Genomic DNA, 18697 nt, shown 5'->3' on the forward strand with positions numbered 1-18697 from the left:
TTAGTTGTTGACCCAGCTTTGAATCATGACCCAGTGTAGGAAAAGCAGCAATACATAAATTCCACAGGGTCCCAGATGATATTTATGGCACCCGCCGTTGCAATTCTGGATTGAAGCAAATATCTCTAAGAAGAACACAAAAAAAATGACTAGCAGACGGTTTGTTAGAACATTGTTTTTTGCTCTCAGAGTACTGTAAGGCAGCAGGAGTGGGACCAAGGATCAGGCCTCGTGTCCTGAAATATCCAAGCAGAGGGGCGAATGGGAAATGTCATATTGACTTAAAATGGAAATACTGGAAAATTCTCACTGAAATGTTTTGCTTTAAATGACAGAATGTGATTATGTGTAATCTTTGTTTTATTATGATAAAGTGCAAGCCTCATCTCTAGGATATTCTTTAATGAAAATCAGAAGTCAAATCCCAAACGTTGAAGGATAATGGATTTGTTTTATATTGTAAAGATCATTAAAAACAAACCAACCCAGGATGGAACATGTGAGGAAAAGCAGGCAGAGCAGAAGGCTTATTTCTCATCATCTTTCTTAATTTCATCTGAAGTTGCAGCATCCCCAACTTCTGAGATTTGCTATATTATTTATTTCGCTCTGGCAGTTTCAGCCCATAGGATATTTGCCCTACTTAAAATGCAGTGTGAGATTTAGAAAGGAGCAAAAATGATGCCAAGGTTGCATGTTGCTTAAATACAAACTTCTGGTGTTCACTAAAAAAAAAACAACCCCATTTCCTTTTGCCCCTGCCATATTTGGCAGGCTGGAGACTCTCTCTCTCTCTCTCCCTCCCCCCCCCCTCTCTCTCTCTCTCTCTCTCTCTCTCTCTGTATATATATGCGTGTCACACACACAACGTGTGTACCCCAGCTCCCAGCCCCACCCCCAAACAATAGGAGGCAATGCTAGTATAGCAAAATGACTAGGAAAATCTAGTCAGGTGCCTGTCAGTCATGTTTTAGGTCAGAGGCAAGCATGCCTTGCCAGTTTCCATCTTAGATGTATTCTCTATGTGGGAGTCGGACTACCCTTGAAGGCCATTTGGAAACAACCTTTAGCCCAGAACGTCAAGGTTATAGACTAGTACTCACTGCCTGGAGCAACACATGTCCTTAGGCCACTTAATTGGTTCACAATTAGTTAACAATTGGTGCAGTTCAGAGTACTTGTTTTGATATTTACAGTCCTAAGAAGTTTGGACCCAGGGTACTTAAAGGACAGCATGTTCCCATAAGAACATGCCCATTTGCTTAAGTTATTGTTTGATGTCCTGCTGTATGTTCTTCCTTCTTCTGAGGATAGGATGATGGCTGCTAATGTGTGAGGTCTTTTCCGTGGTGGTCCTTTGGTTATAGAACTGCATCTTCAGGAAGTTCTGCCTGCTATTCTTCTACCTCTCCTTCAGGAAACAGCTTAAAAGATTCCTATTCCGATGGCATTTTGAGCTGGATGTGGCTTGAGTATTTATACTGATGTGACTTTGTTTGTTTGTTTGTTTATCTTGCTGCTAGGTGTTATGATTTGAATTGTTCTAGGTTGGATTTGATGGAGTGGCTTATATTTTTGTCTTTTTGTAATTGTATGGGTTGTCAGCCTCCTTGGTTTTGGGTAGGGCCAGAAGACAGGGTATAAACATGTTGTTGTTGTTGTTGTTGTTGTTGTTGTTGTTGTTGTTGTCACTACCTTCTGCCTTTGAGTATATGGCTTTTCAGGGTTCTTTCTTCTTTGATTCTCTGCCTCCTGAATGTAAATTGGAAAATTGATGTGCTTATTATTGAGTTAGTAGTTAATGTAATTTCCTTCAAGCAATAGGTTGTACGCAACTGTTTCCATACACTGGCAGAAGGTTTGTTCCACTAGGGCTCTGGGTTAGCTGAATCCGGGCTGTCAAAACTACACAGAAGCTGCCTCTGTCTGGCTGTTCTTTTTTAAAAAAAACCAACTAATCACCCTAATTCATGATGGTTTGTCTAAAATGCCTGTGTATCTTCCATGCCAGCAGCAGCTATCACCACAAATGTACATCACCGGGGTAGAAGCCCTCCATGCGTGTGGTGCTATAAACCACATAATGAACATGCTGCTAGGCTTTACAGCTCCAGGGTAGTTGTTCAGGGCTCTTTTCGTCCTCTGCCATTTGGCGACTCGTTAATGCGTTAATTGGTGCAAGGACACTAAACAGCAGAAGTTCAATGCAAGGAGGGGGCTAGATGCAGCCTGTGAGGCTTACATTACTCTCCTGCTGCTCCTTCCCTTAAGAGTATTGGGACAATGAAGATTTAAAAGTTAGGGCTTGTCCAGAAAATACCTCAAGATGAGCTTCCTATTTTAATTTTAAAAGGATTGCTTTAAATTTCAAAGCGTTGTTTTGTTGCATATTTTCGCTACATACGTTGAAATTTTCAATATTCTAATGGGATGGAGTTATTCTGAATTTTCATTATGGGTGTTTAAATGTTAATGCTTGTACTTTGTAAGCCGCTTAGAAGCCTGTTTAAGTGGTATATTAATTGTTGCGCTGTTCACACTGATTCTTGTCATATTCTTGTCACACTGATTCTTGTCAAGAGCATGGCAAGGAAGCACAGTCCCACTTCCACTCCATGCATCAGACCCCCACGCGGATGGCTAATGGGTGAATAGGGCAGTGGGCTACAATTGTTTCTTAAACATTGGCTGGCCCCTACTCATCCAGAGGTACATAGGTGGCAGCCATTGTGTTCTGCATGGTGAATACTGGCAAATATTGTCCTTTCTCCTCTTTGGTAACTTAACAGACCTCACTTAATTGAAAGTACACTCATTTGGAATCAAAGGGACTTTCTTCCAAGATGATTGCATTTAGGATCGTGGTTTATTTGATGGCTACTGGCTAATCTTGGCTATCCAGGCGCTGTTTGACCTCTAGATAAGGCCTTGCACTTGCAATGCTGAAAGCCTAGTGAGCAAGGGGTGCCAAGCATGCTCATTTCTATCAGATCTGTAAGGGAGCGGAGTTACGGAGAACAGCCCCCCATCATAAAGTCCAGCTCCTCAACCAGTCAGAGCTCCAGCAGCGGGTCCAGTGAAGGGCAGGAGGAGGTGAGCAAGTCGGTACAGGGCTCCGGCAGCGTCCAAGAGCCGCGACTGCAGCCTAGAGCTCCTATACAGGAAATGACCAGCGGGGGAGCATTGGACAGGCGCCCTTTTCCCCCAACGCCTGATTTGAGGCGTGCCAGCTCCTGTAGGAGCAAGGCGCTTTGGGGTCCCCAAACTACTTTGCTGGGCGCGTAGCCGGAAAGCGCCATCGCGAGACTCTGATGAAGACTGAACAATCATGTTCCCTCTATCTCTTGCACTGTAAATAAGTATGCACCAATAAAAGCCTTAAAGACACGACGGTGTGGAGCGTCATTACTCGAGGGTAGCCACCAGCATCCCTGACAAGATCCAACAACTCTGATTACTTGTTTAGGGTGGCAGGACTGAATGCATCAACAGACAAAGCTGTCCCATACAGGGTCAGATCATTGGTAGATCTATCTCAGTACTAGCCATGGCTCTCTAAGTTTCAGGCAAAAGTCTTTTCCAGCCCTCCCTGGAGAGGCCAGAGATTGAAGCTGGGACTGTCTGTGAGCAAAGTACAGTGGAACCTCGGTTTATGAACACCTCGGTTTATGAATTTTTGGTTTATGAACGCCGCGGACCCATCTGGAACGGATTAATTCACTTTCCATTACTTTCAATGGGAAAGTTTGCTTCAGTTTATGAACGCTTCAGTTTATGAACAGACTTCCGGAACCAATTGTGTTCATAAACCGAGGTATCACTGTATGTGTTTTAGCACTAACTGACCTACAGGTTCTTCCTTTAGTTACCCCATTTCCCTCTCTCTCTCCCTTCCATTGGGTGATCAGTGCCACTTGCTCTGCAAACAGATCTTCCTAGGCAACAGTGAAGTACGCATGCAGTCCAGTGCTGTGCATTAGGTTAGAAGCATTGGGCCTGAACAGTAGACACTAGCACTGTTCATTCCAGTGGTATTCACCATAGAACCCAAGACTTTTTCACAAGTCTTCTTCCCCACCCAGCATTGGTGCACATGGCTGTGCTGGAGCTAGAAAACAAATCAAGTCTTCTAATTCTCAAAAAGACAGTTGCAGGATGAAGGATATGCTGGGCCATCACTGTACAGTAAACGCTTCCCACCTTTCTGAGAGCTTATGCTAAGACCTGATGTGAGACTTTTCAGTTGGTATGTTGTCACGTGTAACTAAATTGCGGTTTCTGTCATCCTTTTTGGCTCTTCAACAGTTTGCAATCAAGATCGACCAAGTTGAAGATTTCCTGCAGAATTCCCAAGAGTTTGAGAATCCAGAATCTCTGAGAGCAATCCTGCATCAGCATGAACAACATACAAGAGGTACAGATGGGTATCCCCCCCCTTCTTTAATTTAGAAGATTCCTAATTATTACATATTTAGAATTGGGTCGTGGATAAATGCTGCTTACAACTTCCGTTGAAGGAGGTGAACATCTAAAGTAATTTTTCTGGACTGCTGTTCTAATTTTACAAGGACTTGAATTTATAAACATGTAAAGGTTTGCCTACCTTTCCTTATTCTATCTATTTTCATTTCTTTCCTCCCTCCTCCTTTCCTAACTTTTTTTTTTACAGTTCCATTTCTCCATAGAGCCCAGTCTTGCCTGATTTTCAGTGTAGTCTATCATCATGGGTGGGAACCTGTGGGCTGACTTCCTGTGAATTGAAAGTCCGGAGAAGGAGTGGAAAAGGGAGAAGCTTAATGTGTGGAACAGCAGAAGGTCTGGGCAAAAATCCCTCTTCAGCAAATCAGTTCAGGCCTCTGGCAAGAGTGATGTGCCCCCCCCCCAAGCTACACAGTGAGTGGGGATGAAGTGGGCATGAGAGAGCCCCCCAAAAGCTGCTCCTGAGGCTTAAGGGACCTCAGCAATAGTGTGGAACATATGGGGCAATAGATGAGGGTGCCCCGCAAAACAAAATCTATAGATGAGGGTAGTTCTCCCAAATCAAATGGAAGGTACTTTCTGCAGCCATAGTAGAGCCTGTTGAAGATGACTTAAGCCTGATTTCACCCCCTCCTCCAGCAGTCCATGTGCGCCATCATACTATTGAGGTTCCCCAACCTCCTGTTCAAAAGGCTTTTCATGAGCTTTAGCAGAGAGCAAATGGTTGAGAGTTCCCCAGCTTCAGTACCCCTTGTACTTATAGTAGGTTGGATGCAATCCCAAAGGAGATGGGTAAAGTAATTACAATTGCATAGCGCAGCAGGATAGCATCTGTCTCCAGAAACATATCTTTAAAAGCTTGGGGCTTCCTTCTAAGTAATTGTAAAAGACAGGGTCAGGCAGGCCTCCTGTTTGGAGTAAGGAGATAGGAGTCTAGGTATTCCTGCACATGCTGTGTTCTGCACCAGTGTGGTTGCTTGGGAGAGGAACGGGCACTTATGTGCTGCCACCGCTGATGGCTAGAGGGCAGTATTGCGGCTGCAAGTTCAGGGCAAGGGGCAACGGGCAGGAGAGGAGAGGAGTAATAGGGCTTCCCTTAGCTGTATAAACCAGCTGGCATTGGCTGCTTGGTCTGAAGAACTATTTTCTCAGATGATGACTAATCCTACCTGTGAGGCACACCAACTCACTTGCTTTGCCCAATCACTCACTCACCACCCTGCCTGCCAGCTCTCAGCTCAACTACTAGCCTGCCTCGCTTCCAGACTACCAGCCCTGATGCTGGAAAGCAATCTGAAACTGGAACCCAAAAAATGCCACAATTCCGAAACGAAATGAATAGTCCCAGGGGAGTGGACTTTGGATGAGTTTTACAGTTTTGCCTGCCACAAATATGCAATTGGGTATATTCCAGAGGAAATGGAATGATGGATTTTTACAACGCAGTAAGCATGGCTTCGTGGTGTTCGGCCCAAATATTTATGACAAGTTTTGTATGGGAAAACAAGTATGTTCCAAATTTCAGTGTACACTGCATTTCAGCGAAAGGACATTAAAAACAAAACAAAAAAAACACACAAACCAGCAAACCTTGGAAGCCTGCAATTGGCATGAGCCGAGCCACCTGGCAGCTGGGCCTGGTTTAGTGGGACTCATCTTGGCATACGTTTCTCTGGGAAAGACAATTACCATGACCTTGGAGACCTGAACTCAAAATGGTATCTGTCAAAGTAGTTTTAAGCAGAGAGGCACCATTGGAACATGGAAGGATAGGAGCCAAAGACATTGGAAGCAAGGTCTGTCAGGGATGAACAAGCCTTGGTGCAGGACCAGTGTCGAGGGTTGGCATTGGTGGAGTATATGCTAATGGCTCACAGTCTGGGCAGGGGCCTTGCTGCCAAGCGCCACCTGCAGTGAGGAGGCAGACACACTGAGGGAGGACAGAGAGTCCAGGGATGGTATCTTGCCCAATGGTCTTCAGAAAAACTGAAGCCATCCTTGATTGGTGGCAAGAGGCAACTCACAGTTTCCTAGGGACTGTGGCTTACACAACCCATTATGTTATACACGCCCTATATATCAGATGGCTTGGGTATTTGCCAGTGCAGATTTGAACAATCTCTGGTTGAACAGTGCTCCTTTGCAGGCCTATCTGCTGTAGCTGAAGACACTCTGCATGGAACTATAGAACTCAGTTTCTAATTCCAGAACCCAACAGCTTCATTTTAATGGATGCATACTTTCACTTCCTGGCACTGGGCAATTGTGTGCTGTGTAGGTATCCTGTTGAGTGCTGTTGTCCATCACTGCTGGGAGGCTGGATTAGCAGGATAAAAAGGAAGCGGCAGGCAATGATCCGGCAACATGGAAAGGAAATGTGCAGCAGTCACAGTTCCATTTTATGTTGTATCTAGGTATTTAGGATGACTCCGCCATAGGCAGCGGCGGAGAGTTGGGGTGCTGCCCCCAGTGACGTGGCGCGCGTTTTGGGGCTGGGTGCGCCATGCACAGTGACATGCACGTTTTGGGGGCGGGGCGGGCAGTGGTGATGGCGCCCCTGGGATCTTTGTCACTCAGGGCGCACCGCCCCCACCGCCCCTATCTTCCTACACCCCTGGCCCTAGGCAACTGCTGTTTGATACACCATCTGAAAGTGTCTGTTTCTGTAAAAGCTGCAAATAATACAACTCCAAGGCTCTTGGCTGCCAAAAACTGCACAGAGAAGCTGATGGGATATTTAAAGGGCTCTTTAAAAGCAATGCTAGTTTTAGCACAGTGACGCCAGCAAACGGCAATTTGGTATAGTAGAGAGAAACCTCACAAGACACCTTCAGTGGCAATATGCAGTTAAAGCATACACCGTCCAAGAAGTTTAGACCCAAAGGGTGTGTGGTTTCTAAAACAGCTCCTTGTGTATTTCACTCCCTCAGTTCTTATTATTTATTACAAGTGGGACCTCCAACGAAATGTTGCTGTGTACTCTCACCTTCTAGCATAAATGCAGCAGTTTGTTGGAGGTCCCACCTGTGATAAATATTGATAAAATTGGGATCTCAAGCAGGACTTTCTCCCCGCCACCCCTGGATTCTGTTTTTCTTTTTTGCCTGAGGTGCAACATGCCATGGTGTCTGAACATATTGAATCCTCGTTGGGCAGCTGTTTTGGGGAGGGGGAACATGATCCCTTAGGGTTTTTTTAAAATTAAATTTGTTCTTGTGCAAACTTCAGGGTTTACCTGAACATGTTGTTTATATAAAGCCTTTTGGATACACAGGCCAGATCTTATTGCTAAATACCTAGCAATCTAAAGATTTTTTGTTCCAGTGGCTACCTCAACCTTCTAGAGCAGATTTACAGGGTGTTGGGGGGGGGCAGAGTGGGGGCACAGGGAGAGGAGAAGGAGGGGAAGTTTCATTGTGCAGTTAAAACTCATTGTGCTAATTTAGCTGGATCCCACCTAACAAATTTAAGTAACCTAGAATTTGCATGTGTCACACATTTCCTTATGCACAACTAGCTTTATTATCCAGTAATGGATGTTGGTTCAACAAAGTCCTTGCATGCTTTTCGTATTATTTAAATGAGTATGTGATGGCATGCCACCTTCCTTACTGTAAACATCAGTCCTATGGCTGTTGGTTTTCTGCTTTTGAGGGAGGAAGCTATCTTTCTATAAGAAGATTGAATGAAGGAATAAAAGCGAAGGCTATTCTTAAAAAGAAAAGAAAAATATAGCAAGATGGAACCAGGGGTATGTCCCCCAACAGTTAGAGCTTGTTCAGAGCTGTACCTCTGTAGGGTAATGATACAAAACAGTCAAGCTAGGGAACAATTTGTACAGGTTCTTAAAAACTGGAGTCAGCTTTACCACTTAAAACCATTTGGTCGCTACTCTTAATTGTGATCTAGAATACAAACCAGTTTTCCCCAGTCTGGTGACCTCAAGAGGTTTTGCTGGCTGGGGCAGATGGGATTATAGCCTAAAACATTTGGAGAGCACTAGGTTGAGGAAGGCTGGGACACAGAACTTGGTTCTCTCTGTAAATGAGTTTAACATAGAAACTGAGTTTGATTTAGGTGGAGGTGTAAAATAACGACAATTTTATTATTTATATGTCGCCCATCTGACTGGGTTGCCCCAGCCACCCTGGGCAGCTTCCAACAAAGTTTTAAAACACAGAAAACCTCAAACATTAAAAAAATCTCCCTATACAGGGCTGGCTTCAGATGTCTTTGAAAAGTCAGATAGATGTTTATTTCCTTGACATTTGATATATTTCCAGGCCTGAATAAATTGATACGTTTTAATTGCTATAAAAACACTATTTCCATAGTGATCCCTGCCATATAAACATTACAAATATGACACTAGAGCAGGGGTCAGCAACCTTTTTCAGCAGAGGGCCAGTCCACTGTCCCTCAGACCTTGTGGGGGACTGGACTCTGTCTCCCTCTCCCTCTCCCTCTCCCCCCCCCCTCTCTCTCTATATATATATATGGGGGGGGGGGTGAACAAATTCCTATGCCCCAGAAATAACCCAGAGATGCATTTTAAATAAAAGGACACATTCTACTCATGTAAAAACACGCTGATTCCCGGACCGTCCGTGGGCCAAATTGAGAAGCCAATTGGGCCGCATCCAGCCCACGGGCCTTCGGTTGCCTACCCCTGCACTAGAGCATCTTGTGGAAAGTAAGGACAATTGAAATTAATTTGAAAAGCCTTTCTAATCCTTCATGAGTTTATTGCTCCCCACTGAGATTTAGACATGTGGTTTTAGTCAAATGTTATGTTTGCAATAAATTTAAATTGCAGTTGATTGTTTGATGCAACAGTAACTACTTCCATATTTTTAAAATCTCTTCTCTCTCTCTCCTTTGCATGGTTAAGTCTAGCTGGTTCAGAAGCTAGTGGCTTGAATCGTATGTAATTCTGTTCAAGACGACAGAATAGTGAATTGAAGCCTGGTCACTTTAATATAAGTTTGGTGGTCTCAATTCAATCTCCATTGGTGTGAAGCGTTCATCATCACACAGCAATTTGGCCTTGGAACAGTTGATAGTGATTGATTGCCATTGCAAAAAAAAGAGGTCCATCACTGAAAACAATCAAATGAAATTGTTTGCCACAAGGAAAACGCTCTTGAAAAGTATGGCTTTCTCCCAAGGGGGCAAGAGTTTCTATCCAATACCATTTATTCTATGTTTTTACGTCTTTTCAGAAAGATAAGGATTCAGAAGTGGGTAGTTATGTATGTAATTAAAATTGTCTTTTGTATTGTTCACTTTGTGGTGTGGGCAGATTTCACAAATCAGATTTCACGAACAGGTAAGCAGATGAGGAGAAAATACTCAAGTCATTAATGTAGTATAGTCCTGCCAAAAACTTTCCTTTCTTTCTTTCTTTCTTTCTTTCTTTCTTTCTTTCTTTCTTTCTTTCTTTCTTTCTTTCTTTCTTTCTTTCTTTCTTTCTTTCTACCCGTCTGCACTAAGCTTTTAAAATTGTATCATTAAACAGCCATGGCTTGCCACAAAGAATCATGGGAACTGTAGTTTGCTTGGTGCTGAGAGTTGTTAGGAGACCCCCTATTCTCCTTTCAGAGCTACAGTTATCAGAGTGGTTTAACAATTGGCCACCCTTCCCAGAGCACTCTGGGAAATGTAGCTCTGTGAGGCGAATAAGGGTCTACTAACATGTTTCAGCACCATGCAAACTACAGTTCCCAGGACTCTTTGGGGGGAGCCATCACTGTTTAAAGTAGCACGATGCTTCTTTTAAATGGCGCCCTATTTTCTTTCTTGAAATGTCTGGTGGTATTTTTCAGTTCTCAACTCTGTCCTGCTGGCCTGAAATTAGATAAACCAATGAGGCATGTATAATTTGGCTGCTCTAACCCCTGATCAAGCTTTACCCCTGCCTTCGATCTAACCCTGCCCATTTTCCCACTAGCCTCAACTTTATTGCAAAATGTTGGCTGAATTGCTTCTGGGGACACAGCTTAAGGCCGGGGTCACCAAACTTACTGCGCTTCGGGCCGGTGCCTGCAGCGCCAATCACACGGCGGGCCAGAGGGAGGGGGAGTGCGCGGGAGCGTGCACCCATACGCGTGCACACATGCTATTTCTGGCGCACACCCAGGTCGCAGGAACACTGGAAATAGCTTATGCGCATGGGCCTCCTCCGACCCGGACGTGCGCTGGAAATGACGCATGCACATGAGCTATTTCCGGTGCTCCTGCGAGGGGTCATTGCAAGCCGGATAAATGAGTCCTTCGGGCTGTATCCGGCCCCCGGGCCGTAGTTTGGGGATCCCTGGCTTAAGGCATGGATAGGCAAATTAAGGCCTGGGGGCCAGATCCAGCCCAATTGCCTTCTAAATCCAGCCCGTGGATGGTCCGGGAATCAGTGTGTTTTTACATGAGTAGAATGTGACCTTTTATTTAAAATGCATCTCTGGGTTATTTGTGGGGCATAGGAATTCATTCATCCCCCCCCAATCTAGTCCGCCCCCCCCAAGGTCTGAGGGACAGTGGACCGGACCCCTGTTGAAAAAGTTTGCTGACCCTTGGCTTAAGGTATACGTCATGGGATGCCAAGGTGGCGAACCCTCCAGATGTTTGGGCTCCAACTCTTATCAGCTTCAGCCAACATGGTTGATGGTCAAGGATGATGGGATTTATAGTCCAAGAACAGGCACCCCCAAACTTTTGGACTACAATTCCCGTCTTCCCCAACCAATGGTCCTGTTAGCTAGGGATCATGGGAGCTGTAGGCCAAAACATCTGGAGGGCCGCAGTTTGGGGATGGCTGTCCAAGAGCATCTAGAGAGCACCTCATTGGCTACGCCAGGTATAAGTGATTCAGCGCTGCATTTCACATTCTATTTTTGACAAGATACTCTCTGAGGAGGAACACCTTTGTCAAAGCATTTATGTATTATCATTTTGACATAAAATTAACATGCATCTCAGGGGCATTTCTCCTGAGAAGGCGCAGATGTCTTTCAAAAGCAGAGCAATAAGATGTCTCTCCCTCCCCACCCCTTCCCAATCAAATCACATTCTGAGGCTTTTCTCATTATATCAAGAAAAAGTTTTATCCCCCGTAAATTACACCATGTCTGCTGTTTTGTGATTTTTCATCAATTGCAATAATCACTATTTGTCAAGACTCTGGGAAATGTCAATTGGTAAGAGAGTCTGTGTGGTAATGAACATGTGTAGTACTTGAGCAAATTGTTCTGCCAAAGAGAGAGAGAGAGAGAATGTTGGCACTTAGATGCTGAACTCTGCCCTTTTGTGTTTTTGAGAGAGAATAATTTTAGTGGTGGTGCTCAGGCTGCCTATTATCATATTGTGATGCTACACATTGCTGCACAGTGTTTTCTTTCCCCCGCCCCCTCGAAAAACAGAAGGCATTTTGAACAAGTATTGTAGTGGAAATGTGCAAATGTATATAAATACCACTGGCATAATATGCAAATTACATGCTCAATATTTTGGGCTTCAGAAGCTGTCGGCCCTGCCCAATAATATGCAGATGTCTGAATTGCTTCTGTGGGAAGTCACCTGGTAATAAATGTTGTGTTTGCTGAATGTCATCACCGCCCTCTGCTGGATATAACATTAATGTGTATTTGAATTCCTATCAGTACAGGTTTGGTTTGGTTTGGTTTGGTTTGGTTTGGTTTGGTTTGGTTTGGTTTGGTTTGGTTTGGTTTGGTTTGGTTTGGTTTATATCCCTGCCAGCTGAAAGCCAGATCACACATTTTTTTCAAATATTGTATAGTTCACAGCCGAATAATGCAGCTTTTGTATTGAAAGCCAGAGATACGTATCCTTGGTCTGAGGTAGTTTATGTGCTGTATACAGCACAATAAAATACAAGTTACACATGTAGGGATCAGTTAGGGCAGAACTTTCCAGACTTTTCTTGTTGGTGGCACACTTTTTAGACGGGCATCATTTTGTGACACCGTAATTCAGTTTTACTAGCAAACTGAAGGTTAAACTAACCCAGGCATCCCCAAACTGCGGCCCTCCAGATGTTTTGACCTACAACTGCCATGATCCCTAGCTAACAGGACCAGTGGTCAGGGAAGATGGGAATTGTAGTCCAAAACATCTGGAGGGCCGATGTTTGGGGATGCCTGAACTAACCCCTTTCCAGCCCCAGGAGGAGCAAGGGGAGCGTTCGTGGGACACACCTACACACTGCAGCCAACACGCTAAAGTGGAAAGCTCTGAGTTCGAGAGCTGCATTGTGTTTGAGGCATACAGTGCTTAGAACCTGAGGCAGTATGTGGATAGAAGCTACAGGCCCAGGGAAACTGAATGTGCCACAATGAAGGGGGATGACGAAAGTTCTATGGTTTATCTTCCACTTAGATATATGACAGGGAATCTTAGCTATATATGTCAATAATCCTTTTGCACGTGGTCCACCCTGAACATCACACCATATATGAGGAGTTAACAACCTTTCTTCTCTCCCCCTATTCCCCTCCCCCTGCCCCGTCACAGAGCTCTTAGAAAAGTCTCTGGTCCTCTTGAACAAAAGCCACGACCTTACCGAATTCATAGAGGAGTTCAAATCTGACGGGCCGAATGTGAACCCAGAATTCGTTCACGGAGCCCACAGCAGCTGCACAAAAATTGGCAGCCTCCTTGAAGTCCTGCAGGACAGGAGAAGGCAACTGGACAAATACCTGAAGCTGCAGCGCCAAGGACTGGAGCAGGTTTTGCAAATCTGCCAGTGGCATCACCAGGAAAACCAGGTAGGAAAGAGAGACACATATAACTCCATATATAAATACATGCATGCAAACAGGACTGTGAAGTGAGGTTTTAAAGTGTTGGATCAGATAAAGCACTTTGATGGGATGCGATATTGGTGTGATCATTAGGCTTGCACCCAGTGGGACTCAAATCTGAGTAACCATAGTCTTATTTATTGTGTTATTCATGCGCACGGCCTTACCATGATTACTTCGAGTGGGGGAAGGGGCAGAGGAAGCGAGTGCGGGGTGTACAGTCCACCCCAGGTGTCACGACTGAGGGGGGTGACAAAATCCCAGGTGGCACTCACCGTGAGGCCTGCAGCGTACCCGAGCCACAGGTCTCTGCTGGGAGAGATGCGGTGGCTTGGGCATGAGCAAGTTCCGTGCTGCCCAAACAGTTCGTCCGCTGCCTCCCCCCAGCTTTAGGGTGGCTGAGTGGAAGGCAGGCAGACTCTGGTGGCCCCACAGTGTGCCCCTCCCTATGGGTGGCTCACCCTGCCCCTGGCCGCACCGCCACAGGCACCCAAGTGGCTTCCTCCGCCGCTGAGCGGGGGCATGCTTTTAGCCCCACTCCATCATCTTCCTCAAACAACCACACACTGCCTATGGTTCTTTGAAGAACCCCTGCCCCCCCAGCATGCAAGCTTTTGGGTGTCCCAGTCACATGAAAGCCCTACACAAGAAACTTGTGTGTTGGGGTTTCCCTTCGAACAACTGCGGCAACATAGTTGTTTGGGGAAGGAGATGCAACGTCAGGAGGCGGAGCTAGAAGCACCTCCAGGTTCCAAGTAATCTTGGCATAGGTTGCTGCCACAAGACCAAGTGATGCTGGGTAGCCACATGCAATAGGGGACAAGGCTCCTGCTCCTTCAGTTGTTGTGTGGAAGAGGGAGTGTAAACAGGCACAGTGCAACTCTATAAATGTCTGCTCAGAAATAAGAGCCTTGAATTCAATGGGGCTTACATATAGGTAAGGGGTTAGGATTGCAGCTACAGTGCTCTGCACGTTTATTCAGAAATAAGTCACACTGTGTTTTATGTGACTTTAACACAGTCCTGGCATTTGGGGGCCTTCCTATCAGTGCTATTCAGTGCCATCCAGCTGTTAAAGGCACAAAAATCCCGCTGGGAAAAGCTGGGGCTGCTACATAGGCCACATCACACCCTCAGACTTCCCATTCCATTCAATTTTTAATGTAAATATGCTGATAACAGCACCATAGGCTAGTGTTCAGATGGCGTTTGGAGTCAAATCTCAACCTTATGTATGAGATTTGCAAGGTAATCCTAAGCATATTTACTCAGAAGTATGTCCCACTGGGTTCAGTGGAGATTACGCAGAAGTAAATGTGCCTAGCGTCATAGCAGGAGAGGGAGGTAATGAAGTTTCACCGACGTAATTAATTACATATTATTATTATTATTATTATTATTTTGCGGAAGGGGGAAGGAACTCCAGGGTTAACAAATGCTGCTTACATTCACATGACGTGAATCTGGGCATGACAACGAACAAAACTTCTGCATCTGTTTCCATTTCTTATTGGGACTTTCTGTCCGACTTTCCTACTTACAGCACATTCAAAAACATAAACATCACATTATACCATTAAATGAATTCCTACAAACACCTTCCTTCCATTCATGCATACCCTTACCCTAATAACAGAATAATAAGTCTTTACCTGGTACTGAAAAGATTACTGCAAATGGTATGTGGCCCTTGATGGCAACAAGGGCCTCACACCTATATTATGCTTTTTATGGTATCAGATATGTTCTATGTACCCTCCTTTTACTCATTGACAATCAGTATTAACTTCCCAAGACGTCGGAAGTCGTAGCATAGGAAGGAAGTTTAGTTTAAAACTGAGAAGTCGTATAGCATTATACAGAGATCATCTTAACAAATATGTAAGGAAATCGTGCTTTGTGTTCTTTGACATAGTTGGCAGCCTGGGCATATAAATTAAATATGCAAATGAAAGCAGCGTCGCTTTGTCGTGGGTTTTTCTCAAAGCTCTTCAAATAGCCCCCTGGAGAGCATCACATTACCTGTTTTGTAATGCACTATGGGTACATTATAAATCACAAATTGTTCTTTGCATTTTTATATAACATTCCCCCAAGTAAAGCCTTATGAATTTGCCTGGGCTTGCTAGGAAAATCTGAAGCATCCATCAGATGCTTGTAATTGCCCATGGGAAGACTAGATTCACCAGTTTCTTGACTAGATTGATCTGTACCCAGAATGACAAATCCCGTGTTCCTTCAGAGGTGTCATCTTCACAGCCGTTGGCTATAGTCTAGTAGCTGAGAACAAATCCCCATTTTAAAATAATATAAAGGGGGTTGGTGTGAAAATTACAAAATGTGAGCCACACAGCTATTGGCATGCAAATCATGAAGATACCACAAGCAATAGTTCAGAAGGCCCAGGGTGACGCCATATTGGTTGTTGTTTTGCTCTGTCTCCTGAGAAATGCTCAACCGAGGATCTGCCTAGGAATATAATATAGATTCTCACTGGTTAAAACCAATGTTGCGAAACAAATTTCATGAAATAAGTTAGAAAAATACTTTGTTGAAAAGTATTCATTCTTTATACTGTACATTTTGTTTGGTAATATCTGGTACAAGTTTGCCAGCAATGGGGATTTTGTTTCCAGTGTGAAAAATTCATCATTATCATCATTTTAAATATAGTAGATAGGGCTTTCCTGCCATCTGTCCATTTGAATCCTGGCCAATCTGGCCAGGCTGTGGGCGCGGGGCTTGGGAGTGGACCAGAGTGGAGCAGGCTTCACCCTGGTCCACCCCAGCCCTATAAAGCCTGGCTGCCCCTGACCCCAGGGACTGCAGTCGGCTGAAGAACATCTCTCCCTTCCCACCCTATTGAAGGTTTTGCCATCCCCATAGCAATAGTCACAGCTTTAGCAGATAAGGCATTGGGTGGAATCCTTTTAGTCTAACATTTAGTCTGCAGGGGGTGATGTGGTGCAGCACCACCACCTCAGGACTGTGCAGGGTACCCCATTAGAGGGGTCTAGTTGGTCTCTGTCCAAAAGCCAAGGCGTGTGGCAGATGGGCCATAGACATTCCTTCAGTAGCTTGTGAGGTCCTAGGCTCGACCCTGCCATGTGTCAGCCCTTCAACAGGGGGGCTGAAAGGGATATGCACCCAATGCCTGAAGTTGTGGACAATTTTTAAATAGAATGTTGTCCTGTCCACTTTGTTCACCTTCACAGGTTAGGCCTTGCTCCCTGGAGAGGGGTCACTGCGAGTGGGTCCGCAACAATTTCCACTAGCCCACTGCAGTATGGCCATGTTAGGCGGGAACATGTAGAAGGGCATGGAACGAAAGACTGGTTGTACAGAAATGTAAAGGGTTTCAGAGCAGGCAAGGATCCCCACACAGGTGCTATATACTGTGTCCAGAATTTGTAAACGTTGGTATCACAAATGGGACGTGGAAGATAGTTGACTATCGGCTCCATTTCCCACGATCTCACTTTAGGAGCTAGAGTAACAACCTCAGTTTGCTTCAGTACAGCAAGAAACAGCTCAGCTGGGAGCAGGCATTTAGGTAATAATGCGTTAAAAATGGCATATTTTCCCTAACCGCAGTGCAATCATCTGAGAAACATCATAATCCCTGGCAGCTGCAAACGATTCTTTCTCAAATATTTTCAGCAAATCCCTTTTATTAATGAAAAATAAAGGCAGCCAGGGCTGTTTTGTACATAATTAGTTCAGCAAGCAGATCTGTTATTAATGTATATGTGTCCGTACATTTCTCAATGGCTCCCAATTATCTCTTTGTGAGGAGAACAACTAAATCATGGTTATTCAAGGCTCCTGAGCTCATTTATTCACAGCTTGCTGCTCCAAAGTGGACAGCAAGGTCAGAGGTTATGATTTGTTAAATGATTCCCCACGTGTAAAAATGCTGGCGCACCTTTTATAAGCAATAACTCAGATCCTCAGGTGCTCCTGATGAAGTAGACATTTGCCTATGGACACAATAAATGTATTAAGTCCACAATCCAAACCCCGTGGCCAGCAGTGGTGCAGGCTTAATGGCGCAGTGCAACAATCACCGCATCCACAGCCCTACCACTTGTTATCTAGGACAGAAGATCCTAGGTCAGATAGCAGGAATACTGGTGTAGCAGAAGCATCTAGGTGGAATCTAGACACACATAAAAAAAAGCTATGAAAATGCTTTAAAAACGTTTCGAAAAATATATGGAATTTCCCATAGTTCAGCATCGCCATCTAGTGTCACATTTGTATAATGCACTTTACAACACACTTAAAAATGTTTTATCTGCAGCTGTATAGCTGAGTCCGTAGATCAGGCCTGTTGCTGGCGTGTGACAGTAGCAGGGACAGGTTGTCCCCATCCCACAAAATGGTCCCTTTTAGAAGATTCTGCCGGCTACCTCTGGTGGCAGTGCCCCCATTCCCACTACTTGGGAAGGCGTACTGGCGCACTCCTTGGCAGCAAGGCTTCCTCTGCCACCGTTCTTGTGTTTTCTATAAGCATTTCTGATGTGGCACCTTCTCTAGAATGTTTTGTCAGGAGTGTAATTTGCAAAGCTCTGTCCAAATTCTCTATTGTCATGTTGCAATCAGTGCAGCCATTTCTTGCTTTGCTTCAGATATAGCAATACAGTGGTACCTCTACTTACGAATGTTTCTACTTACGAATGGAGCTCCGTCCGCCATCTTGGATGCGGTTTAGATAGGATTTTTTCTACTTACGAATTTATAGATAGGATTTTTTCTACTTACGGATTTTTTCTCCCAATGCATTCCTATGGGATTCGACTTACAATTTTTTTCTACTTACAAATGTGCGTTTGGAACGCATTAAATTCGTAAGTAGAGGTACCACTGTATGTAGAAACAAACTGGAGGGAGGGGAATCTTCTGAATAGTTCAGGCATGCTGAATGCAACTGGCATGATCCACAAGATCATTTCTTTGTAATATTTCCTCTTTAAAGTGATGCGGGTTGATGGTAGCAGAAGCAAAACCCTTTCTGGACCTTAGTCTTCCGGGAGTCATTTGTTAGATTTGCCTCTGAGTCCCTCTAACAATTCTGGGAAACTAGTTAAATCTGCTATCCCCTATCCCCTCCACAGCAGGGTGAAGGGAGAGTAAGCTTTCTACAGTGCTTAGTGAATGCTTATCTCTGTAGTGCTCCAGTGGCTCTGGATTTCAAATCTTCTTTAACAAATACACACCTCAGGCAGTGAGGATGCAGGCACCCGCCTAGAAGCTGATAATATATTACTGCATTTGAGGACATTTCAGAGTGTTAACCTTTAGAGCACAATTGTCAATTAGCACAGCTTACACAATTTTGCTGGGTGGCTTTTCATTTTGATAACAGCATAAATGTATCTTACAATGCAATCGTACACTTGCCC

The 18697-nt window shown here is 44.6% G+C and overlaps 1 protein-coding gene across 9 annotated transcripts in view; it reads left to right on the plus strand.

Moving 5' to 3' along the window:
- Window positions 1-18697, plus strand: part of CCDC141 (coiled-coil domain containing 141) — a 99271-nt gene that overhangs the window by 21613 nt on the left and 58961 nt on the right. For 7 of the 9 annotated variants that reach the window (XM_060280624.1, XM_060280626.1, XM_060280620.1 and 4 more), the window contains exons 4-6: window positions 4306-4414; window positions 9782-9808; window positions 13003-13256. In XM_060280624.1, the coding sequence (XP_060136607.1) occupies window positions 4306-4414; window positions 9782-9808; window positions 13003-13256 (390 nt within the window). The remainder of the gene's footprint in view (window positions 1-4305; window positions 4415-9781; window positions 9809-13002; window positions 13257-18697) is intronic. The other 2 variants (XM_035133974.2, XM_035133893.2) reach the window with 1 other exon arrangement.

Source organism: Zootoca vivipara, chromosome 1 (genome assembly GCF_963506605.1).
Source record: "Zootoca vivipara chromosome 1, rZooViv1.1, whole genome shotgun sequence".
Taxonomy (NCBI): Eukaryota; Metazoa; Chordata; class Lepidosauria; order Squamata; family Lacertidae; genus Zootoca; species Zootoca vivipara.